The 25,404-nt window shown below is 44.9% G+C and overlaps 1 protein-coding gene across 2 annotated transcripts; it reads left to right on the forward strand.

Moving 5' to 3' along the window:
• LOC128760520 (FYVE, RhoGEF and PH domain-containing protein 5-like) lies at nucleotides 1-21,515 on the forward strand. Of its 2 annotated transcripts, XM_053867976.1 has the most exons (20): nucleotides 1-121; nucleotides 1,154-3,500; nucleotides 5,435-5,588; nucleotides 6,497-6,555; nucleotides 6,635-6,665; nucleotides 7,929-8,080; nucleotides 8,150-8,306; nucleotides 9,870-9,957; nucleotides 10,032-10,082; nucleotides 10,556-10,614; nucleotides 12,641-12,712; nucleotides 12,904-12,972; nucleotides 15,356-15,439; nucleotides 15,547-15,626; nucleotides 15,904-16,000; nucleotides 17,097-17,234; nucleotides 17,312-17,414; nucleotides 18,737-18,999; nucleotides 19,073-19,227; nucleotides 20,939-21,515. In XM_053867976.1, the coding sequence occupies exons 1-20, from the start codon at nucleotides 112-114 to the stop codon at nucleotides 20,973-20,975; spliced, it is 4,206 nt and encodes a 1,401-aa protein (XP_053723951.1). In that variant the 5' UTR covers nucleotides 1-111; the 3' UTR covers nucleotides 20,976-21,515. The 2 variants fall into 2 exon arrangements, with proteins under 2 accessions (XP_053723951.1, XP_053723952.1); XM_053867977.1 differs by lacking the exon at nucleotides 12,641-12,712 and having other exon boundaries at nucleotides 10,556-10,590.
• Nucleotides 21,516-25,404: the final 3,889 nt, after the last annotated feature.

A 25,404-nucleotide genomic window follows, 5' to 3' on the forward strand; every position in this document is an offset into this window, starting at 1 on the left:
GGAGTCTCCGTGCGTGTCTCTGCCTGGATGTCTCCCTCAGTCGGATCTGGATCTTCACCGGATCAATATTGTGGTGACTTCTGAGGCTGACATGCTGGTGGCTGGAGGAAAATGAACACAGGTGAGAGGATCTTCTCTTCAAATCTCTGCGCTTGAAAAGCTGTAACCTGTGGGTCTGCGCATTCCATTGTGTTGCTAATGAGGAGTAAAATATATGTATAGTTACGAGCATAAAAGTGGTGACCTTCATGGTAATGAGTTTTTCTACACCCATATTATTAATTCAAGACACATAAATGTTTAAGCTATTAAAATGTTTGTCTCTCAAGACTTCTCAGATGAATTTTTATTTGCGAACTGCTGGACATGATTCAGAAAAAAATGACTTATTTGGACTTATTTTTAAATGTGAGCTTTTGACCTAATGTTCTGGTTCTTTTTCCGTATTGTCATGATTCCAATGAACTGAGATGACTGAGGACTTTTTCAGATGCGTTATACAAGCTAGTAGCCTTAAAGCAGAGTGCTTCCAAACCATTGTCTCCTCTGGACGCTGAAGACCATCCTCGGTGTGACTGGGTTAGTGGTTGGATCTATACCAGGTGTTCTGGTTTTGTCTGATGCTGTGGTGCTGTCCAGGGTGTCCCCTTGGCTTGAACATGCTTTTTAAGTGACCAACAATCACTGGCACTCAAAACCTGCTCTGTAGACCATTAAATGATCTAAAATGTATACTATTATAAAAAAAAGATGAGGTGTAAAGCCTCACCTTTCAGCTGGATGCTAGCATGGTGAGGTAAAAGTAACAATTCATTGCTGGACTTCATTATGTCTCTGTGTCGGCTGGAATCCAGCAACACGATACGTATGCCAGGGTAGGCGCAACGATGTGATATACTGCGATACTTTTGTGAAGTATGGCGACACATTGTCACATTTGTGATCAAGCAGCTTTCTTATTCAGGAGAACATCTTCATCGCAGCGTTGTCTAAAACATCTCAACTATTTGCATTCATATCTTTCATCATGACAAAAGAGGCGAACCTGATATGTAAAGGCAGGATTTTTACATCAGATTGACGCCACTTGCGTGACCTTTGAGCTATTTTAAACCCATAATCTTACAGTTTCCTTTTCCTGTTGTTCTTCCAGACGGCTCCCAGCCTTCTGTTGCTCCAAAGCCACGCTGTGTTTGTCACGCCAGCCTACAGCCGCCTTCCCCTCTCATGTCTGCGGGCAGAGGTCCCAAACCTTCTGTCGCGCCAAAACCTAGAATCACATTTGAGCTCAATGGAAGAAACGCTTTCTCGCCGTCCAACTGCATCATTGGAAACACCCTCGCACAAAGGGAGTCGAACGAAAAACCGAGCGATTTCCTGAATCAAGTGATCAAGCGTGAGCCCTTGTTCCACCTGAAGTCACCAGCAGATAAGAGTGAGGGGTTGGCTGATGTATCTATGACAGCAGAAGAGAAGGAAGAGGAAGAGCACGGCCATGGAAAAGTGGATGAGATTGGGAGGCTGAGCGACAGCAACCAAACAGAAGAGCTGGACTCTATGGAGACTCTGTGGCACAGTGACGCCGGACTCACCACGGACTCTGATGAAGGCGTGGAGATGATAAACATCAGGATAACTGACAACATAGACCATGACGCTGGCGAGGCCTTGGCTGACACTGAAGGTCTGGCAGTGGGAGATGCCTCCATCAGCAGTTTGGACGAGGAGCCAGCCGGTCGTTGCGACTCTAAGGGGGATGAGCACGGCACCAGTCAGGTGACATGGAGAATGCAAGATAAAGAAGTGGACGCTCCCATTGTAGTGAGAGACCAGGAAGACAAAGAAGCCACTCTGGACTGTGGCTTCTCCTGCAACATCCTCAAGTTGACGTGTGGCCCAAAGAAGGTGGAGGATAAAAGCACCAGATTCACCACCGATGAACCAAACATTCCAGTTTGTAATTTTACATCTGGAGATCAAAAGTTCCCAAATCCATCCGAGAGACATCCACTCCTCCAAGATGGAGGCCATGACCTGGCTAGCAAGGAGATGATCCAGGAAGACCCTCAAGATGGCACACCGCCATGGTATCTTTGCGGAAGAAATAACCCTGTGAAGGACTCAAAATGTAACTCAGCAAGAAACGGACCAGCAAATTGTTTGAATTCTGACGATTACGTGGAGATACAAAACAACATTTGTAACAGCAAAAAAGACAACAGCTTGATGAGAAGTGACGGACACAAAGAGGGCAGGCTGAGCTCTGCGCCGTATTCCCAGCCAAGGTTCAGGCTTCTGTATAACCCGGCACCAATGGAGACGGAGTCCTCGCTGAGCCCGTCGCCGTCGGACAACCACCTCGCCTCCCTGAGCGACTCTGACTTTTTAAGTAGCGAGGATGACCTGGATGGTTTTATAGGACGGTTTATGGATGAGTGCACCGAAACACAGCCTGAGTTCAGCACAGCACAACGATATCAGAGTTCAGAGCAAGGTTTGAAAAGCGACACCGTTTTTGTGTTAAACAAGAGGCCGGCCGGAGTAAGCTCCCGCTCTTGGTCCCAGCTCAGGATGAACAACGTGAACCAGATCAACCCAAACGTTTCGCCCCGACCCTGCTGGAGTGGCCCAAAAGGACCGGCGTTGAACGCAGCGCGGCGGGACTCCAAACAACACTTGTCGATGTACCCTCGGTCCTTCTCTATGGAGGAGCAGAAGCTGCCTTTGCATGTCCACAGAGATGGAGGTCATTCTCCAATTCACACAGGTGCCTTTTATTCATCCGGAAGGTTCTCAAAGTGCTCCAGTGGGCTCTCCACACCCACGTCTGCGGTGGACATCCCTCCTCCATTCCAGCTTGCCTACATCACTAAAAAGCCAATCACCAAAAGCTCGCCCTCGCTTCTTATGGAGAGCGATTCGTCGGAGAAAAACAGGAAGAAGGCGTCATCCATTAAACGCTTCTTGATGCTCAAGTTTCGGCGGAAAGCTGAGTGTAAGCCAGATGTCAATCACGGCGCCGGCAAGGCCTCAACACCGCCCAGTCATCATCCACCAAAACGATTCATGGATTTAGACAGCCCGCACGGTTCGCCGCTGCTGTACTCTCGACCCGTGTCCAAGTCGCGAACACCTTCAGAGCTGACCCCCAACTTCTTGTTCTACCACGAAAGCAGATGTGAAGCAAACTCGGAGGCATTTCTGAACCGCAGCGTCATCCGAGTGGAGTCCTTCAATGACCGCTCACGTGTGCCTTTCATGCCTCTTCCTCTCACCAAGCCACGCTCCATCTCCTTTCCCAATACAGATACCTCAGACTACGAGAATGTTCCTCCACTCAGTGCAGACTATGAGAACATTCAGGTTCCTGCACGCAGACCGGTGCGACAGGAACCCATTCGGGTACTGTCATCCGCCAATGAGACGGATGGTTACGTGGACATGAGCAGTCTTCCAGGGTTTCACAGCAAAACAAAGCCGTCGTACGAGGAACCAGAGAGGTGTGTTGCTTCAGCTGAACCTTTGCTCACGCTTACTTTTGTTACTGAGGAACTGCTCCTTGATAAATTTGAGGTTGGTAGTTAAATGCTGTATGAATTCTCGTCTGTCTTTTTATGTTCTAGTTCTGCATAGTTTCAATAGCCAGCTTCAGTGTCCAGTTAAGCTGCCGGAGTCTTCGGTAAATGTAGTCGTGAGGAGCTGCAGATGAATGTGATCATGCGGGAAAACTGAGGAAGTGGGCGCTGATGATCATTGGGGGATTCTCTGATCAACCTGCTGTGTTGCCATTTGTTGGGACACATGCTGACATCAACCCTTCCCCCTGGACCCAGTCGGCTGTGTCCACATCACACATCGGTCTATTAATTGTTCCACCCCTTCGGTGCCGCTTCTGTTCCTCGGGCAAGGTGTTTAGTGAGAGAGCCGCAGATATCATTAGCCCAGAGATGCTTAATATAAAGGAAACCAAGGTGTTGTTTAGGGTTACGTAACCATGGGGTATGAGTTACAATAGAGTTTCACAGTTAGACAGCTGTAACATTGTGCACTCTTATTGACAGAATTGGAACGACATTGGCACTTTATTTGTTAGTTACTCTCTGTATCTATGGTGGCAATTGTCCAGAGCTGTGGAATAGAGCGAGGGGGGTGAAGAGGAAAGTGCAGACAAGGTGGATATGATGGACCGGTCTATGGGAAAGTACTGAGACCAGCCATGATAAATGTTCAGTGGCAGTAGCAGAATTAGAAGGGAGTCGGAAGGACTAGTTTAGATGCAGAGTCCAAGACAGGGAGGTCTGACTCTGATGGTTTGGACTCCTTGGACAGAAAAGAAGGTATCGGAGGGAAAAAAGAAGGGAAGGCCACCACTGAAATTGATGGATGGAGTAAATAAGGACATGAAGAGGCGGGACTAGGGAGGATCAAGATCGAGATCGAGCAGAGTGATGAGCTGTGGCAACCCTGATGGGAAAAACCAAAAGAGACATCATTCAAGTTTGTTTCGATGAAGCCTTCCGTGAGTCCAGGTGCAGTTATCCTGACCGCAGTACATCTGCTTGCATTTTTAAAGATGTCAGGATGAAGACTTGAGCGCTAACAAAGCCTGAGCCTGAACATACAGCGGTGCACGTTCATCCTGTTCAGCCTCCCTCTGCTGAGTCCGAGCGCCTCCAGTCTGGGTCTGTGGTGCAGGCTTGTAAACAGGTCACAAGGGTCGTACGCATGGCGCTAATTTGCATGTCAGCGGGGATAAACTGCAGCCGGGTGAGAAGCAGAGCTGCAGTTTTCAGCAAATCACTGTGTTTAAAGGGACCAACGGCACGATGCCTTGTATCTTGTGTATAGTTTAAGGGGAGGAAACTGACAGGAATGACAAGGTGCACCCCACTGTTGTTGGGCCCACAAGCCTTTTGCCTTTTACTGGCTTTGTTTTATTGGTTTTATTTGCTGCTTAAGCTGAATATTTTGACTTTAATGTGACGGGTAATGTGGAGCAATAAAGTCATGTGAACCATGTGAAAGATTTCCTCCAGTTTCCAGAGGGATGTCGCCTCATCTGGAGCAATAGTTCAGAGCGTGGCATGAAAACGGCTGGTTCATCAGGAGTGCTCTTGGAGTAGCCTCACCTCCAGGGCGCCATACGGAGCTTCCATAAAGACTAATGGTGTTGAGAGCCACCCTCTCATTATAGTTACTGATGTGGAACAGCAGATTTAAAATCGCTTGTCACTATATTTTTACCAAACTCTATCGACAAACATGGAAATATAACAAACATGGGATCGTTTTATTTTATATTAATGGCAAATTATGTTCAATAACTTAAGAATTTATTGTGCAACTTGAATTCTATGGGTGTGATTTTGATGCCAGCACCTGGTTGGTGGTTTGTCAGTTGTATTCTGCCACTCAGAGCCTGCCTCTCCCACAGCGCCTACACAGAAGCCTACAAGGTGTGTGCAGCGGCTGCCGCCTCACTGAAGGACTCACCTGGCGACGCTGGAAGACGGACAGCAGCAGAGGACGACCCCGGTCGCACGTCTGAGGAGGACGATGGAGGAGCTGAGTGCATCTGCGACAGCCAGGTAGCAAGAGCTTGAGTGATTCTTGGACGGTGACTTACTGCGCTTGTGCAGGAGGGTGATGCGCGGCTCGACTCCGAGTCTGACTCAGATCTTTAACCAGGAGGCGCCTCTTACTACTGACATATATCACAGGCAGTGAAGCAGCACTTATATAAATGGCTACAGACCTCACAAAAATAAAAATTGTTTTAGCTGCCGCACAATTAATTGGTCAATGATACGCGCCTACACTTTCATGGACTGTTTTTCCATCTTATAAAATTTGAGGTGATCATCATTTTGATATCATATTCTATGTTAGTGCAGTGTATTTCAACCTCTTTCAAGCCACGGCAGCCAAAGAGCAATAGTGCTAAGTCGAAAGTCCCTCAGAAAATCTTGTTTAATTTGTGAAAAACTGTAGCTACTGATGGTCGGCTATTTTGGCAGAAACAAAAGAACAAGAGAACATGTTTTTTTTAATTCCAGAGAGGGGGGTGAGCAGATGGCAAAATATATCATGATTTATTTATTTATTTTAAAACACCGTTTCGATTGTCTTTTGCATGATTTGATCCTCGTCTGAGGAATTTCCAGACCAACATTCTTTAACATTCTTTGCCTCAGCTCGCTTCACAACAACGATGACTCTTTCTCTCTTTGCAGTTTGGAGCGCTTTATTTTTGCTTCTACGGTTTTTAGCCAACTTTTACACCACAGCACCAACTCTGACAGTCAGTGAGTGTTAATAAACTTTTGAAGTGAGAGGACACGTTAGCTCTGTGGTGCAGACAGTGATCATTTCCCACGACACACCTGACAGTCTCTGTCCGGTTAAAACACTGTGTCACTCAGCTAGTGTTGAGGAGGAGGGTAATGAGTCACCCCTTTAAGGTACAAGCGAACTGAAAGCTGTTTTTATTTCGCAGCACGATGGTCGGACCAGGGCGTTTTACATTGCAAAAGAGTTGGCAGATTCAGAGAAGCAGTGAGTATCCATTGAAGTTGCTTACGTCTCCTGTACAGATTTACACGTACCCTGTTAATTGTTCCAATTCTGTTTCCAGACACGTCAAAGCTCTCAAGCGGCTTCAGGAAGTAAGTCTTGTGATATGCCACACAAGTCTGTTCATACCACTGGTGCATTTTGGCTGTTGTCATAAGTAGTGATACCGATACCAGTTATCAGTCCCATACTGGACTTGAGTACACGTACTCATAGAATGGCCACCAATACAAGGAAAATGATACCTTCACCTTCACCTCCACCTTCTTCTGCCACTTATCGGGAGTCGGGTCGCAGAGGCAGCATTCGGAGCAAGGAAGCCCAAACTTCCCGATCCACTCAAACCTCCTCCAGCTCCTCCCGGGGGATCCCGAGGCGTTCCCAGGCCAGACTGGAGACATCATCTCTCCAGCCAGTCCTGGGTCTTCCCCGGGGTCTCCTCCCGGCGGGACATGCCCGGAACACCTCCCCACCTCAGCAGGTTCCTCTCCATGTGGAGGAGCAGCGGCTCCACCCCGAGCTCCTCCCGGATGACCCAACTCCTCACCCTATCACTAAGGGTGCGCCCAGCCACCCTGCGGAGGAAACTCATCTCAGTCGCTTGTATCCACGATCTCAGCCTTTCGGTCGTGACCCAAAGCTCGTGACCATAGGTGAGGGTGGGAACGTAGATCCATCTGTAAATCCAGAGCTTCGTCTTGTGACTCACCTCCCTCTTCACCACGACGCTCCGATACAGCGACTGCATCACTGCTGCCGCTGCACCAACCCGTCTATCAATCTCACACTCTCACTCGAGAACAAGACCCCGAGACACTTAAACTCCACCACTTGGGGCAAGAGCTCTCCACCGACCCGGAGAGAGCAAACCACCTTATTCTGGTCGAGAACCATGGCCTCAGACTTGGCGGTGCTGATCCTCATCCCGGCCGCTTCACACTCGACTGCAAACCGCCCCAGTGCATATGCTGAAGGTCCCGGTCCGATGAGGCATTCAGGAGGAAAATGTTACCACTTTACTTTATATTAAATTGCACAGTTTTTGAATGTGAGGTTAAGGAAAATTTGTAAAATTTGTGTTTATACTCCATGTACTCATGCACTACTTTGTAAAAAACTGGTATCGGTGCATCCATATTCATAAGTAAGGTGAACTATGGGGTAAACAAGTCTAATTTATTTTAAAACAACGAAGCAAGATTGGAGTCTGTTGCTTTGATACTGTACATTTTGTGAAAAACAAAGACATTTAATGCGGAGAGAGTAATGTAGAACAATAAAACAGAACAGAATGACACATACACATGTGTGAGTTCCACATGATGCACTTTCATAACTGCAAACATTTGTCCTAGGACTTCCGGGAAGCAGTGGGAGCAGCCGTTGGAGATGAAGGGGAACCTGTGTTGGAGGATGAGAGGCTGTGGGAGATTCTCAATGAGCTGCCTGATGTGTACACTCTACACCGAAGACTCCTCACTGAGCTGGAGAATCGGATCCGTCACTGGTGAGACAAGCGGCGAGGCACGGTCACGCTTGCCTGCAGATCATCTCTTACAACTGTCTTTCCTCACAGGGATGAACGTCAGAGGATTGCTGACATTTTTCTCTCCAGGAAATTAGAATTCTTGGTCTTCACCACTTACATTGGCCACTATGACCGGAGTGTGAGTCTCCTGGAGGAGAGCTGCCGCAGGTCGTCTGCTTTTGCCGCCGTAGTCCAGCGGTTTGAAGTAAGACATCGTATGCCTGCACTTTTATTCGCAGACAGACTTTAGAAGAAGAGTCACTGCCCGCACGCGTCCCATCATGAGCGGAGATGCTTTTTAATCATTTCCTCTCTTTTATAGTCCACTGAGGGGACGTTTTGGCCGGAAGTTCTGCAGAGTAGTGCAGGTGCTTCATTGTAATATTAGATGCCCAAAACGCTGGTGTGTTAACGTTCCTGCAGCTGCATCATAAAGTGATTCTGAGCTTTTTATTATCCAGATTAAATTGAAGCACTTTATCAAAATAAATGATGTGGTTCCTGTAATGAGATTTCTGTGGGCTGTGTGGAGTGGTAGAGGGGTGCCAGCTCTCCAGCATCTTTTCTCCAGGTTAGATTTGACAATTATTCTGTGTTAAAAATGTAAAAAAAAAACAAAACACATTTCATTCATGACATCCATCAGTCACATCGTCCTGTATTTGTGATCGGAACGACGGACAGCACGTAATGATTTGGATTTTGGTGGTGTTCTGCTGGTTCAATTTACAAACATTCTTTCCATTTCCCCTGTCGATTTCTGTTCTGCTGCGCCTCCTGTGTAGATAACGGTCATTCCCTGTGCACCACAGCGACTGAAGACCTCACTAAACAATACGTGGTCTATTTTGGAGTTTTCTTGACTCTTGAAATGAACAATGTCTCTCACTTACAGGGCTTAGGCAAAATTTATAATAAACAAATAAATACATAAAATGACAAATACATTTTTATATTTGTATAAACAGTTATCAAGTCACTTAACCTGGTTCTTGGAGTTGATATTTTTTTAAATTCTATTTTGTTATTATTATTGAATCATGCTGTGTACTTTGTAGGCACAAACACAACACTTTACATACTTGAAATGATCACTCTTTAAGTGTTTAAAGAGTGTCTAATTTGGTTTGGAAATAATTGGCTTCTTTAAATATTTAGGGCAAATATTTCCATATATAATGTAAATATGTTCATGTATTTACAATTTAGATTCCCATCTTGATCAGACTCACATGAAAACTCTATGAACTGTGTTTAATCTAGTTTTTGTTGACCACTGATTAGTTTGGGACGTTGTCATTTTGGGCAAAATCAACAAATGTTTTGTTTGTTAATGCTTAATGCTGACACTAACGTCCACTTGATGACTCAATGTTCTACTCTGTTTGATGGTAAAATAATAAAATCTTGTAAGCTGGGAAGCTAAATTGCGAGTCCCAGGATGGTAGGGGAAGGCAGCGCCTCGCCCTCTGATTGGCCAGAATAGCCCGACCAATGGGAGTGAAAATGTGAAGCAAGGTGCCTTTTTTGTTTACCGGCTTCCTGGTTGGACTCAGAGATCTTCTTCCCACTCCACACTGTACACCAAGCACCAGCGGAAACACTCAGACCAGGGACCTGATCGCTGTGAGGCAGCTGAACTGTTGTATCAGATCAACATTCTCCATCTGTGGTTAAAAGACACCACAGAAAAATACTGTGGTGCAGAATTGAAACCAGCAAATACGTGCGTGTTCTGCGGTCTGAACTGGAGTCTTGTCTGTCTCAGAAAAGCCCTGCAGGTGAGACGGTTTCCCTCCAGCAGCAGCTGCTGCAGGTGATCGTGCGAGTGGCTCAGTACCGGATGCTCCTCACAGGTGCTTTTTCAAAAGCTCTCTGCTGTTTTGGTACAAAGATTTGAGGCTGGTTCATGTCCTTTCTCTTCTCTCAGATTACTTGAACAACCTCTCACCTGATTCTCAGGAATACGAAGACACACAAGGTACATGGTGACCGGCAGCACAGCTGTTTGTGACTCCAGCTGGTCACACGTTTGTGACCAACCATCAGGGAGCCCCTTCAGATTTCTTTGTTTTGAGACACTAACACACCAGACGGCCGTTTCTGCCTCCTCCAGTGGAGCATTATCAATAAGTGCTTCGTCCTGGAGCCGTGTGGTGCCGGACTCAGTTTATGTTTCAGGCTTTCTCTCTAAACAAATAAGAAACATCTGTGCCCAGAACTGGTCTTTTGCATTTTAATTATTCATTTAATGTTGTGAAATTAGACAGAGAATTCAGACATCTGCTTTTCATGAAGAAACTTGTGGTTTACAATTTGCTATCTTACGTTCGCTGGGACTTGTGAAGTGATAATAGTGATAATAGTTTTGGCTAAATGCAGTTTATCTGCAAAACGTTTTGTTTGTCTTGTTCCAAGAAATTTGTCTGACTCATATTTGAATGTCTCTTCTAGCTGCCGTGGTGATCGTCTCAGACATCGCAGATCAAGTAAATGACAGTTTGCAACATGGGGTGAGTTACTGGTTTAACTTTACTAAATGTAACCCAAATGTTCCCCCAGAAGAAGTCAAAGAACACATCATGACTGCTCTGCAGACTCACGGTCTGGTTGTGTGCGCTTGTGTTGATGCTCCTCTTTTTCTTTTTCCATTGACATTCATTCACTTTATTTTCCCATGAGTGGCAGGACAATTGACAGTTCAGTTTATATTACCATCCATCCATCCGTCCATCATGTTGACCGAGCTGCTTAAAATGGTTGCATGGTGCTGCACAGTACACATCAGGTGACTAACACTTTGGTCTCAGAGTATTTAAAACATTAGCTCCCAACAGACTGTGAAGCTTATTTAAAGCAGTAAAGTAATAACGGCTCCAGCAGGACATGGCCGACCTACTTTTAGTCCTTCTTTAGGGTAGGGTCAGGCAGTTATCCAAAGAAGGGAAGCGAATGGTGAGGCACCACCTGGCAGTCAGGATTGGGTTTGATTTCCAGGGTCAAGGATCAGGTGGTCATCAGTGAAACACACTGGTAGAGGGTGGAGTGCGCACAAGTTCCTCCAGTATAATGACCATCAAAGGGACAGTTACATTATCCTTTCCAAATTCTCCCTTTTTTTCCCAGAGTTTGTTGGGGGTTTTGTTTGCGTACAGAGTCGCTCTTTCCTCAGTTCCCCAAACTCAACTGCCTGAGGCTGAGCTCCAACCCAAATGTGTAGCGTTCCTGCACTGAAAAGCAAGTGCACCAACTGTGCCCTCCACCACAGTGGAGTTAGCAGCTCCGATCAACAAATGATTTGAAGGAGTAAGGTAGAATCAGAATCAGCTTTTATTGCCATGGTCAGTGAGGATCCCACCAACTAGGAAAGTGCTTTGGAACAACGTGCTGTCATGAACAAAAACACAATAATAATAATAATAATAATATAGGAGTAACTACTAAAATAAACGACTAGGGCTGATCACGAATTCAACTGTCTGAGGGCTGAGGGGAAGAAGCTGTTCCTGTGACGGGAGGTTCTGGTCTGGATGGACCATAGCCTCCTGCCAAAGGGAAGAGGAACAAACAGTCCATGTCCAGGGTGAGCAGGGTCGGCTCTGATCCCACCTGCACGTCTCTGGGTCCTGGAGACATGCAGGTCCTGAAGAGGTGGCAGGTTGCAACCCATCACCTTAGTGAACTAAGCAAGGAGGCGCAGGACAACATGGCAACTATGATCAATGATCACAATCTGATATGGCGGCAAGATTATGATGCACAATATGGAGACTTCATGGATCCAACATCAAACCACTCTGTATTTTTTCTCCGATGGCCTATCTGGCTCTTTTTTATTTAATACTGCACATCGTGGAAGGAAGCTAGCTTAGCTATTTAACTTGTTCTTTTGTTAAATCATCTCAAAAACCCTTCACGTTTATTCCCCATTTGCACATCAATATGTCACTCCTCTCTCCGTTGGCGTCCCTCTCAGCACGGTCTTGAAGCAGTGCGCAGGCACGGCAGGTGCATCGCACCAGGCTGTGAAGTCTCTTGCACTCAGCGTGTGACTCACGCATTATAACATTCAGATCCTCGTCCACCGAGCGACGGCGCTATAGACAGTAGACATGCAGCCAGTAGACGAGCCGGCTGTTATAAACATTGTAGCTGGCTAATGTTAAAGTGAAGAGAGAGAAACTAGAGAGAGACCACACGCTGATCAAGTGAAGAAGTTACGGAAGAATGAACAGTGTAAAAGAAAGTGAAACAATGGTTTCAGCCTCAGTGACACAGGCAGGGAGCCTGTGCGGTGGCCGCAAAACCTACTCTCACAATACAGATACAGATGATGGACCTCAGAATAGATTCATGACTTTCAGTTGGGAAAGAATGAATAACACGGATAAAATTGTAAACGTTGCTTCTTTGATGTCCAGTGCCTTTTCTTGAAGTACGTACATGGACTCACTCCATGACTTGTCAGTATGGTTGGGCAAAAGGAGAAACCTGTTGAAGAACGGCTTGCTCTGATGTGCTTCCTGCCTGTGTCTCCAGGAGAACCTGCTGCGCCTGGTCACCATAGCGTACAGTGTTGGAGGCCAGCGGGGCCTGCTGCAGCCTGGCAGGGTACGACTCTGAGAAGAGCATTGTTTGTGCTGCCAGGCCTCCACCCTCCCAGACTTCCCCGCACCAGCCGGGCCCTGCCCTGAGCACAGTCATTCAGCTGGGAATCCCCTGCCACACTGCCAGCCGGTTTAAAACAACACTGGTGATGAGAGGAGCATGACCCGGCTAACAGAGCTCTTGTTGTCTTTCAGGTGTTTGTGAAGGAGGGAACGCTGATGAAGGTCAGCAGGAAGAGGCCGCAGCCTCGCCATCTGTTTTTGGTAATCAGTGTTGCTCACTTCTCCTTTTGATGCTGATGAAGGAATGGACCGAGCTTCGGAGAGTGTTTGACTTTACAAACATGGCTCTGTTGGGGGCGGCCATTTCAAGTGAATTCAAACCAATTCTTAGCCAAAGCATTAATGTTCATGATACGTGAGATGATAAAAACATTAGATAGGGAGCGACGTCAGAAATATCTGCACCATTACAATCATGGTTTTAAGTGTGGACGACAAAATCAATACAGAAATAAAACATGCTTTTGATCGTAAAATGGAATAAAAAGTATTCTTTAACTGCAAGGACACAAAAAAAGACTTGGCTTACTGCTGCTGTTGCCATTGTATTCCACTCTGACCCGCTGACAGCACCAGACTGTGGCCACTCATGCGCGACCATTTGTCTCTTTGGCACCAAGAGGGCAGATGGTCAAGTCAAGTTTAGGAATCTCTTGAAACCATTTTATGGTCAGTGCCATCCACAGTATTTCACACAGATGCTTGTGAAGCCTTTGTCAATCAGATTTTTAATTTTTTTTTCTTGTAAATGACCAATTAATGTTGAACAACGAACCCTATTCTCAACTTAATTTCAGTCAGACAGTGACTTCATATCGATGAGGATAAGTAAATAAGTGTGCGGCAGATGTATTGTAAGTTTCTCAACTAAGTTCTCTTCTCTTTTCCTCCAGAGAATTGGTCACCGGTTATTGAAAGTACTCTTGTACTTTAATTTTGGCTTTTTTGAAAAAAGGGAGGAGAAATCAAAATGATGTATGTGTTCAAGTAAATAAGGAATATACATGTTGAACAAGAATTCAATGCCTGAAGTGGTCAGTTACTGTACATATTTTAAAAAAATACCAAAATTAGAATTACCATTACAGTGTACAATGATTTTAACGTTCTTGCTGTAGAGTCTCAACAAGAGTAGAGTAGTGCAACATCAGATGAGAACAACTTTCCCCTTTAGCATCAGGAAATGGATCATGTAGCGAGTTATTGTCGAGGCGGTGTCAGAGCGTGCTCCTGTGGTGGCTTCTTAATTCGCTGTCTGAACTCAAAGCTTGTCAACATCCTCCTGAAAGGAGTGTGGGGCGATCGTGACTTTGTTCCTCACATCCTGCCAGTGTTGTGAGTTTGCTGATGGAGCGCTCTCAGCTATTATTCTTGGAGGGAAACATCATAAAACAGGTCTGCAGGAGCTTTCCAACATCAGCCAGTAAAACTCAGAGGCACTGATGGAGTTATTAAAGTCAGACATTACAGATTAATGATGCAATTTGTCGTGAACCTTAATGTTTATTAACAATCATATAAACCGCGGGGAGGCCAACTTTTGATACTCCAGAGGAGGCAGAGCTCGCGCTTCACTTGAAGCCAATATAAACCTTTTAAGAGACACTGCGTTCAAGCATTGGACCGTGTAATACCTGGAAAAATCTGGATTTGTCTGGCAGGTGGAAGGGTTCATCATTGTAGCGAGAGGTTACCGTTTGCTTTTGTTAGATGGAACTGCACACACTCGTCGACTTTAAAGCAGGTGCCCAGGGAAGGATTCATCTCTTTGAGAGGAGAGCAATTTAAGGATCACGGGATTCATTATGATTTCAAAAACAAATTTCAACATTGCTCGAAGCACTTGTATGTCACTTGCTAGACCAAAAATAATAAAAATAATATCTTTATTGGTTGTCTGCTCTCATTACAGAGCTGAAATTGAACTCTGGTGATTTAGTGTTGTTCATTTATTATTTTAGTTCATTTTCAATACCTTCCAACTACAATTATTATGAGAAATGTTCGCCTAATGTTAGGACATCACAAAGGGAAAAGTCTTATTTCCACGCTTTATTTTCTCTAGTTCCACACTTATTTGCTTAAAACTACTAAAGTGTCATTTAAACGGTGACTATTTAATCACAATAAAGTCAGTAAAATGGTGTCATTTCTTTACCATTTCGACCGATGAAGTCGATGAAGCTGTGAGCACTTGCAGGGTGGAACTGCTCAGCATTGTTTAGGTCCAAGTTTATACTGTATATTAACCTTTAACCTTTATGCGCATTGACGGGGATCGTCGAATGAAAACGTTTTTTTTTCTCTTCTTCTTTACTGGCCAATCGGGCAAAACGAAAACCAACTCGAAAACAAATCAGTCAGAGAAAGTCAATGTACAGTTAAACGAATATATATTGAAATATGGAAAACATTATGGTCGTGTGTGTTATAAGAGTTTAAGTCTTACATCCGTCCGTGTTTTTTAATGCTGATTTAACACCGCCACCTGCTGTATAAAGGCTGCAATGGCACAGCTCATCACTTGTAAATCGGTCTTTGCAGCTGTGCTTCTGTTGACCTGTCTGTGCTCCTCTGTTTTCAGATGAACGACGTGCTGCTGTACACCTTCCCTCAGCAGGATGGGAAGTACCGACTGAAGGAGACGCTGACTCTCGCTCAGATGAAGGTTGCAAAGCTCCACTTCTGACAGACGATTGTTTTTCACCTTGTATGCACAAGTGTTGTGCGACAGATGATGTTCCCTAACCGGGTCTCCACTGTGTCGTCGCTCAGGTCAGTAAACCTGTCGTGGAGAATGTCCAAAACGCGCTGAGGATTGAAGCGGCAGGCATCACTGTCACGCTGGCTGCAAGGTGCGTGAGCCCGATGTCAACAGGCCCTGCTGATGGAACGCTCAGCTCTGAGGCCTGCAAACACTGTTTCCCACTCCTCTTCTGTCCACTTCATGTATCGCCTGTTTGAAAATGTTTCACAGTGTTGTAGCGTATAGTTGCAGTGTCTGTCTCTGTGCTGCTCTTTGGGTCATGTTCAGTCCATGGCCAAAGAGGAAACTTCAAGAACTACTGCCACATTTCCAAACGTTGTGTTGCATCATCTGCCATGGAGTAACTGAGCGGAGTGTTTCTGCAGCTCCTTCCTCGAGCGGGAAGACTGGTTTTACACTTTGAGCCGGACTGTGGCGGAGCAGGCTCGAGGAGCTTCACCTGTGGACGGCTGCTCTGCAGAGGTGAAGTGTCATCCAACGCAGCTGTCGCATTCAAACCATTGACACGAGCTGGGTTTACTCCGGAACACAACACCTGCGACACCTGGACTCACATTAAGAAAAAAAATCCACAAAGTTTCTTGTACCTTTCCGAGGGAAGTTAAGCTTTTAGCAATTTTAAAAATCATCCATATTCGAAACCTTTCATAGGAATAACGGGAATTATGGGAAGTAATGGGACTTTAGGGCAACTGACTTGAAATATATTGTGTCCAACCATAAATATAAACAGAATCTATCCATGGATCATCAAGCTGCAGGCCTCCACCTCACCTCTCAGACCCCCTTAGGCTAAAATTTACTTTCCTCATTTATATTTAAAATCACCATGAAGAGCCAGATCCCAGTTTATTCCTATTTATTCCCATAATTTGCATTTAATCCCCTTAATTTCCCATGCACAGCTTCCATTTTTCAATTTTGATCTTATTTTAATTTAAATTTTGTAACCCTCCGTCTGAGGCAACATCACAAACCACTACACCAAGATGCTTTTAGCAGCATCATGTCAATATTCTTCAACATAAAACACACTGAAAGACAAGTCAAAAACACCTTTCAAACATCCAATTTGACCGTACTGCTACAGCTAATTCCGATATACCCCAGAGATGGGAAATTAAATATCTGTGACTGTAATGAGGAGCTGAAAACAGGATGAACAAATGAAGTAAGACAGGAGAGAAGAATGAGAATAAAAATATTACTTACACATTTGTTTTTCACTCAATGCATCATTTATTTACTTATTATATTTATACATATTAAAACACGTGAGTGAGTCACGGTGTACGAATCACTCGAGTATATACATAGTTTCAACTTAAGAAACACATGAAAACCTAACAGACTCACCTGAGAAACAGATGCTGTTAACAAGGCGAATAACAAGGCAAGTACCAAAAAACACTGGTCCACTGGAATGCAGTGACTGAGAGGGACTTCATTCTCTGATGCTCTGTTGGCATGTGCCCTGGCTTGCTCCAGTGCGATGCTGTGATATTGACACTTGTCTAACTAGCAGTAAGTGAATGAATAATTGACTGACTTATTCCAGGCCCGGGACTGCATGAAGCTGGCTTTGGGAGAAAAAGCGCCGACTCTTGTCCCAGTGTCTCAAGTGATGATGTGCATGAACTGCACCTCCGACTTCAGCCTCACGCTGCGCCGTCACCACTGCCACGGCTGCGGGAGAGTACGTGAAATTGAAGCTGAAATGACTGATGACTCCAGCTGTCAGTCAAAACAAGACTTGTTTCTGTGATGACACAGATAGTGTGCAGAAGCTGCTCGAGGAATCGCTATCCTCTCAAATACATGAAGGATCGAATGGCCAAAGTGTGCGATCACTGCTACGGCGAGCTGAAGAAGAGAGGTGAGGGGAACTCCACTGTGTCCTTTCTCCGTCTTTATTCTTCTCTGTAAAGCACAAGGCCTGGTCCGTTTTCAAGTGGCCAACCATGTGTAGGCATTGTTCATCTTATTGTCTTGCATGAATTCTCAACATCTTTAGATTAGTAGTGGCGCAGGTCAGATGCTGCTCACAGAAGCAGGAGCCACTTTAAACTTTTGCTCATAGAGAAGGGCCGTGTCCCGCCGGTTACTGTTGGGAGGAGCATTTGATTCATATTTTACGTGTCATGAGGCTTGTTCTGTATATGAATTGGTCAGTAGATTAAGTTTACAGAAACATACTAGCCATGTTAAATAATACACTAAAAATAAAAAAAGAGAAGAAAAGAAAAGCCATACTCTCTAGAAAAATATAAATTAATGAACATAAATAATAGAATAATAATCTTTTTTTACATCAAAACAGAATACAAAGGGATAATAGGTTACTCTTTATATAAAGGTCAGTTATTTACGATGCGTCATTGGTACTTTCTAAGACATAATGCATTTGTCAGGCTTCATAGAAGGTCATAATGTATGACATATTAGTATGACAAAACAATAACTAAGCGTTATTTTGGAAAAAATAGTGTCAATTTAAATAACATTGTATTAGGTTATGGAAAGGGTTGGACTTAGGTTAAGGGTCTTGATTATGAAATGATTATGACCATTCACAATGTGCCTTACAAGTGCATTATAATGCCATATGAATGCACTAGTAATACGTCATAGATGAGAGCTTGAAGTACAGTGTTACGGGAATATTGTAATCATGTCATAAGTCAGATACAAATGTGGAAATAAATAATTTAATTCCATTTAAACTCATTTTCCACATATTTCCACCATTAATTCAGTTTCTCCCCTTGTTCATTTTGTGTAGAAATGTTGGCACTTCATGATCAAGTTATTTTTCTTTCCATATTCATACACAAATAAAATGAAACGAAATAATCAGCACTATTACTAAAAATGTTATTGTTCCAATTAAAAACAAATGTTTGACTGTAAACAGAAGAATTGGAGAGGAAACACAGGGGGATTAAAGTGAGTTCAATCTTTATGAAATTTGAAAATTGTAGTACATGCAAAGCAACTTTTAAACATGTCTTAAAATGTTTTTCAAAAGTGCTTTCGGAACAGTAATTGAAAAACCAACAAAAATGAATCATTATCAGCAGAGTTTCACTGTGACCTCATGAGGGCCAGGTCAAAACAGACCTGCTCCACTTGGCTTCACGTGATGACCTGGTTCCTGCTGGAATTGTACGCCATTTCCAACAAGTCCTGTCTTCTCAGGGGATGATGACTCAGCGAACTCTGCCAAGAGCAGCCCCCGGACGCCCCGCGCCAGCCGTCCCCTGTCCGTCATGTTCCAGAACATCCACCCTCCCAACATCTGGAGACATCGCAAAGGCATGCTCACTTTCACGCAGGTGACCGTGTCAGATGAAGGCTCCATCAGTGGGAACCTGCATCGCAGTAAGAAGAGGAAAAAGAGTTGGAAGAGATTTTGGTTTCTTCTGAAGGACAAAGTGCTGTACACATACAGAGGGCAAGAGGTGAGCACTGGAGAGTTCAGAAGAACAGAGCCACAAGTCTCAAACTGAGGGTGGGTTCTCTCTGACTCTGCAGGAGAAGATCGCTTCAGAGACTTTGCCCTTGCTGGGTTTCACGGTGCGGCTGCCTGACCAGCGAGAGGGAGACCTGGAGGCCAACGTCTTCCAGCTGTACCACAAAAACACTTTGTACTACACCTTTAAAGCCGAGGACAATTACACTGCCCAAAGGTGAGGAGCTTACAGGTTCTCAGTAAACCTGTTCACATTTGTACAAACAAAACAGTGCTGTTGCACCAAGGTGACTGACATGAATCATGGCTCCGACACCAGAGATGTGAATTGAAACAAGGGAGAGGATTGTCAGTTCCTTGAAAAAGGTAAAGAAAACCTAAAGCCATATGCTTTGAAAAGAAACAAGGAACACATGAGAGGAAACTGCGGTCAGCCAGTGTGACTGATCTGTAAGAAACGGTCTAAAGGAAGAGGGATTTGCATACAGGAAAGCCAACCATTAACACCTGGTTACAGTGGGCAGTGGATGGGGGAATGAACATCAGAATCAGTCATGGAGATGATGATGCTGGAACCTTTCTTTGCTGCCGTTCTAATGAGATCCATCAAAACCATCTCCTGAAGAAAAGGTGCAAGGTTTATTTTGACATCTGGGACATTTATCCCACCAACCGAAAGACTGTTCAGGGATGAGTGAAAAGATTCCTTGTAGACAGACACATAAGGTCACTGGCATGGCCTGCAAATGGTCCAGATCTCTATGGTGGACGTTGAAGAAAATAGTCCATGACAAAGCTGCGACCGGCAAAGCTGATCTGGCCACAACAGTCGGAGACAGTTGAAGCCATACAGGTGATGAGTGCTGTCTGTCACGTTTTAAGTCATCGGTATAGTAGCAGTGGTGTGTTGAAGTGTGCTTTTGTTTGTCTTTCATGATTCCATTTTTAAAAAATGTGTTTTAGTTAGGGCTGTAAAGAGATTAAAAAGTTTGATCTCAATTAATCCCACTAAAGCTGAGTTAACTCAGCTCATAATTACTGGCATATTACTCCCCCATTCTGTATCTGTTCTAAATGTAACTCAAAGGAAGATTGTGTCAACTCGAGAGTAATGCTGACACTGTTTTGCCTTTAGCTTGTTTCTGAACCTGGTCAGAGCCTGTGAGGTGATTCTACAGAACGTTCTGGACAGAGTCTTGGTCTGTTGTTGGGTTGTTGTGCTAAACAAATATTTGCATGTGAAGGTATTGATGGCCACACTGGTGTCGATTGTCCTTCAAGTTACATTTAGAACAGATGCAAAATGTGTGATTAGTTTGCTATAAATCGCGAGTTAACTCATCATTGGTGCGATTTATTGAGATCAAAACTGGACTCTATTGACAGCACTAGTTTTAGTGTTTCTTAAAACCAGGGATTTGAACAACTGAATGAACATCCTCTGAGGCTGGTTTTTGCCAGGGCTTTAACTGAAACCTTCAAAGGAGTCGGGATGACCTCTGATCTTCGCGAGTCAGTAACTTCCAGTACGATCTTATTTGCCTACTGCCATCCCTGCATCATTCTTCAAAGGATTTCAAATGTTCTTATGCTTGTGTGGGTCATCCAGCAGAGCATGACGTTGAAGCATGAGAGCGTGAAGGTGCTACTGGGGGAGATCTGGGGACGAGAGTGACAGCTCTCTTTGGTCTTCTGCTTGATCAACTCTAAATGAAGCAGAAATTGACATCAAGTCTGACACGTGCGCGGCATCATGTTTCTGTAACAACTTCCCTTATTAGCATCAGCAGACAGGAAACATGGTATAAGGGAGGGGGGGAGGGTGTCAGCTCTGCTTGCCCTGTGATGTTCATCACATCAGTCATTCACAGAAGTGAAAGATTGCCGTCGACAACCTGATGACTAACACTGGTTTGCTCCTCACACAGGTGGGCCAACGCCATGGAAGAAGCCACCGTGCTGTAGTCCTCCTCCCCACCAGCTGCTGGCTTCCTCAGTGACCTGACAACAGAAGACACATGCTGTTCTTTTACTGGGGACACGATCACCTAGTTTTCCCCTCATGCTGCTGCAGCAGGTGTGATGAAGAGCACTGCAGGAGGAATCGGCCCACATCGTTGACAGTGAGGAGCAAATGTGTTAATGCAACCTGGATTTCACCCTTGAATCCTTCCTTAAATTCACAGCATTTTTCTTTTAACGGTGGTCACTGAGTCAGGGGAAACCAGAAGACGTCTTCCTCCGTGGGCTTCAATTATTCCTTGTGACTAATGAAGGGAATCAGGAGCTGCATTGACGAATGAATAGTTTTCTATATAGATCTGCCACGAAATGTTCCCATTCTCTTGCCAGGACATATCGTCTTTTCCTTGTGTGCACTGATATTAAAAGAAACTGATCTGAGTGTATCTTTAGAAAAGACGCCTCCACTTCTTCTCTGTTTTCAAGGGATTTTTTGTTTGAAGTGGCTCAGAAACCTTGGTGTTGAGATGTAGATGCTGTTTATCTGGCTTGATGGATCCTGTTATTTTGGAACCAGTAAAGTGGAAGAAAGCAACAGGGACTGTGTGTTTTCTGCACTTTGCTCTGTCCTGTGACAGTAATAACATCTAATCCTATATTTGCACCTCACTGACTTCAGTTTTCCCAAAATGTATTTGCATTTCTTCAAACATTTCAAACTGAAGTAAAACCTCAGAACATGATGATACTCACCGTTCACACTTCAAGAGACAGGTAGCATGTCAAAGGTAAGATGGAGGCTTTAATGTTATTTTTGTTGGTGTGTTTGACTGCCCACGGCGTCAGGGCAGCTGAATTCCCTGGTGGAGCATGGCTGCTGATCTTGAGAGCTAAATCTTCATGATTGATGTCCGTCCTGTGTTTGCATGCGCTTCCTCCGGCAGTAGAGAGAAATCATTGGGGTTAATCTGATCCTGATGGATTGTACGTGCGTGTCCGGTTTGACGGTTTGAGTCTTGTGATCACGATGAGGTGCAGTTCTCCATCCTGCCGCCGCGTGTAAACCCAGAGCGTCCTGGATATGTGCTGCTGCTGCTGCTGTGACCCGTTTAGAAGACGCTATGTGGCCGGTCCAAACCAGGCTGTGCTCTGCTTCTCATCTCCACTGAGGCTCCTTGACCCAGAATCATACCAGGCAGAAACACTTCTTTTTTGTGTCTCCAAAATAGTTACAGACAGTCCTTCCTAAAGAGGACACATCATTAATCACTGTGCTCTCCATCCCCAGACCTTCCTTATTTTCCCGCACATCATTTTTACTTTTTTTTTTTTTTTCATCTTTACATCAAGAGGTGCATTGAATGCAGAATCCGCTAGCTGGGTTTTTGGGTCGCAGCCACCCTCCCTTTGCTACATATCATTAACATGTTGTACTTCTAACTGTGCATCAAGGGTGAGGAGGACTAGTTTCCAGAAGTGTGGGGCTCCAGGTGCTAGAACACCTGACACGTGGAACAGCCAATGGAATGTTGAATAAAATAGAGGAGTCAGAAACTGGTCCAGATCACTGAGCACTGAGGGTGAAAGCGTTCATTCCCAGCTGCTGGTTGGTCTGGACCTTTGAGTGTTGAAAACATGTCTGCTCCCAGCCTTGGTGGCCAGTCCAGAGACAACAGATGTCTTTGTGATGTTGCCCAAATTGGGCAGTCCTGCAACGGCTAGACCATGCAAGGTGGGGTACGAGTTTTCAATTTAAAGGGGGCGCTGAAACAAACGGGGAAAAAAAGGTCTTATGTGGATGTAAAACACAGTACAAGCCAACCATTCTTATCACTGACCCATTTGAGTTTTGAGTGGTGATGTGTCCATCTGCCTCAACTGGCATGTCCTCCCCTCTCAGTTAGCCAATCAATACTGCACACCTCTGGAGGCACGGCTTCGGAGAACAATGTGAAAAAGGAGGAGAATTTCAATTGCTGCTTGCACAAACCGTTCAACGTAGGCAGATCTCTTAAACCACCACATGAGTTTTTGAACTAGCCCAGCAATGCCAGCACTGGTGGTCCAGAGATTCTTCTGTGGAAGATGTGTCGAGGAGGTCTTCAAAAAAACAATGTCTCAAGTCATGGTCAGCAGCACCCTGTTTCCACTCTAGGCAGTTTGGACTTGCTTTCTGATCAAGTGTTTTTGGGGCCAACTGAGAGTACTGAACTCGCAGTAGTAGATGCTCATTAGAATGACTGTAAATGTGAAGAAACGGCAGTTGGAGATGATCATGATGTGAGTCACCTGCACCTGGCGATGCGGGCACCAAGTGACAAGTTGCGGTGAAACCACAGAGAGAGTGCGAAAGCCCCATATTAACATGCTTCAACACACCATGAACAGTTGCTTGGAATATTGACACCCACTGGAATCAATCCCCTGGTCGATCCTCCTCTTATATAACATATATGCTCTTCGCCTATGACTGTTCTAGTTGCGGAAAATCGTTCTTTTACAGCTGGGCAGCAACAATGTCATGTTGCCGCAGGCATGAGCGATGCAGAGGGAAGTGGAGAATCAATCCTCCACACACACACATCCTCCTCGATAATGTCGACACGTTCCGCTGTGTCCAGCTGCGGCTTTTATCAAAAACCCAAACCTTCCCCTCCATATACTGACATCAGAGCTGTCACCTGATCACAACACACTTCTGTTCATGCAAGACTGAGCCGTGTTTATGTTGCGAGGTTTTTAGCAAGAGACCTCTGCGGTGCTGTTGGTGGTGTGTGGGCTGTGCAGCCTCACGGGGAAGATTTCATTATATAATTGTCAGGATTAAAAAAGTATACATGGAAATATAGATGTGTCAGCATGACATTGTCTTGACATTTCTCAGTTTGTGCCTCAGAGAGCTGGAAAATAGGGGCTTGTCAGGCTGGATGAATAGAGGGACGCAGTCTCATGTCCCACTTAGAAAACTCTCCTCTGCCCACACTGCCAAGTCAATATAGCACCTTTTCCTCCTCCCTGATGTCTCTAAATATCCTCTGCAAGACAGAGGGATGCACGCAGCCTTCGTCGGCTTTGTAGCTGAGCATTTGTATTTCTTGAAATCCTTGAGTCTCAGCAGGTGTCGCCGTCGTGTCAATCTAGGTCTTGTTGAATTCTGTCTTAATTATAGCGCTTTCACTAACTAATGTGTGACGGAGCTATTAATCTGCCCAACTAATGACAACCCCTTGTTAAATCCTCAATATGAGCAGGGAAAATAGACCCTGCAGGACAGACCGGGGGGGCAGGTTAGCACAGCCGAGCCTCAAAGATGCTTACAGCCTCATCCGCGTGGAGACAAACTTGGAAAGGTCTTTGTGTGACCAAACTCTTTGGCAACATTGCGAAGTCGAAAATTAAGTCGAAAACCTCTTGAATGCACCGCACAGAGAAGAGCTAACAAGCTCAGGCTCAAGTTTAAAACTGAGGAAAACTTGTACTTTCAACAAATAATGGGATGGAGCACGTAGTGGACGACCTGCTCCCCTAAGCTTTAACTACGATCCCTTCCACCAACTAATGTGTTCCTCCATCTGCTGTGACCCTCGGTGACGTCTCAACCAACCTCCAATTAAATTCTGCCCGCCATGTTTGTGTTGTTTTATGTGCAGAGGGTGGGCTCCTTATTCTCTGTTATTTGGAGGAGCAGGCTGCACACACACACACACACACACATACGCGCCATCATTCTGGCGACTCCATCATTAAAGAGATTGGGCAGGAATAGTGTGTTCTTGCGCGTTGGACAACAAAGAGCAACAATAACATGGCAACAGAGCGATGATCAGGACAAGAAGAAGTAGAAGCTGTGCTGATGCAGAGAAGAAGCCAGTGTCTCTGGTCTCCTCCTGGTCCCCTCTGGGCCTGGTGGAAAAAGCCTCCCAACACTCCAGAGGGTGAACGGTGTGACTAAGCTGGTTCCCACAGCAGCTCAGATGGACATTAATGGGAGGCGTGACTCATCTCTGAGTCCAAGGCAGATGACTCAACTTGTCTCAAAGCTTGATCACATAGCTCCAGTCCTTCTGGTGGCTCCTATGCAACGGTTGAATTGACTACATGCTTCTTCTCGTGGTCATGGTGCCTCCCTCTTAGATGCAAATCTCACCTGCCAGAAATCCACAACTGTCTGATGAGTTTTTCTTTGACTTCAACGTTGTTTTATTTAATTTTTTTGTGCTTCAGAAGCTGGTTGTTGCGTTGTGTATTAATCAATATTATAGCTTCTGCCTAAAGAGACAGTAAAATAATAATAATAATAAATGTATCTGTGTATATTTTACACCTGCCACTGTGAGAGTGATCTCAGCTTCTTCAATGATAGCTGGTCCTTTTTCACTTGAAAAATCTTCATGGAAACACGGTGTGACTCATATTTCCCGAGGAGAGTACG

Source organism: Synchiropus splendidus, chromosome 6, assembly GCF_027744825.2.
Source record: "Synchiropus splendidus isolate RoL2022-P1 chromosome 6, RoL_Sspl_1.0, whole genome shotgun sequence".
Taxonomy (NCBI): domain Eukaryota; kingdom Metazoa; phylum Chordata; class Actinopteri; order Syngnathiformes; family Callionymidae; genus Synchiropus; species Synchiropus splendidus.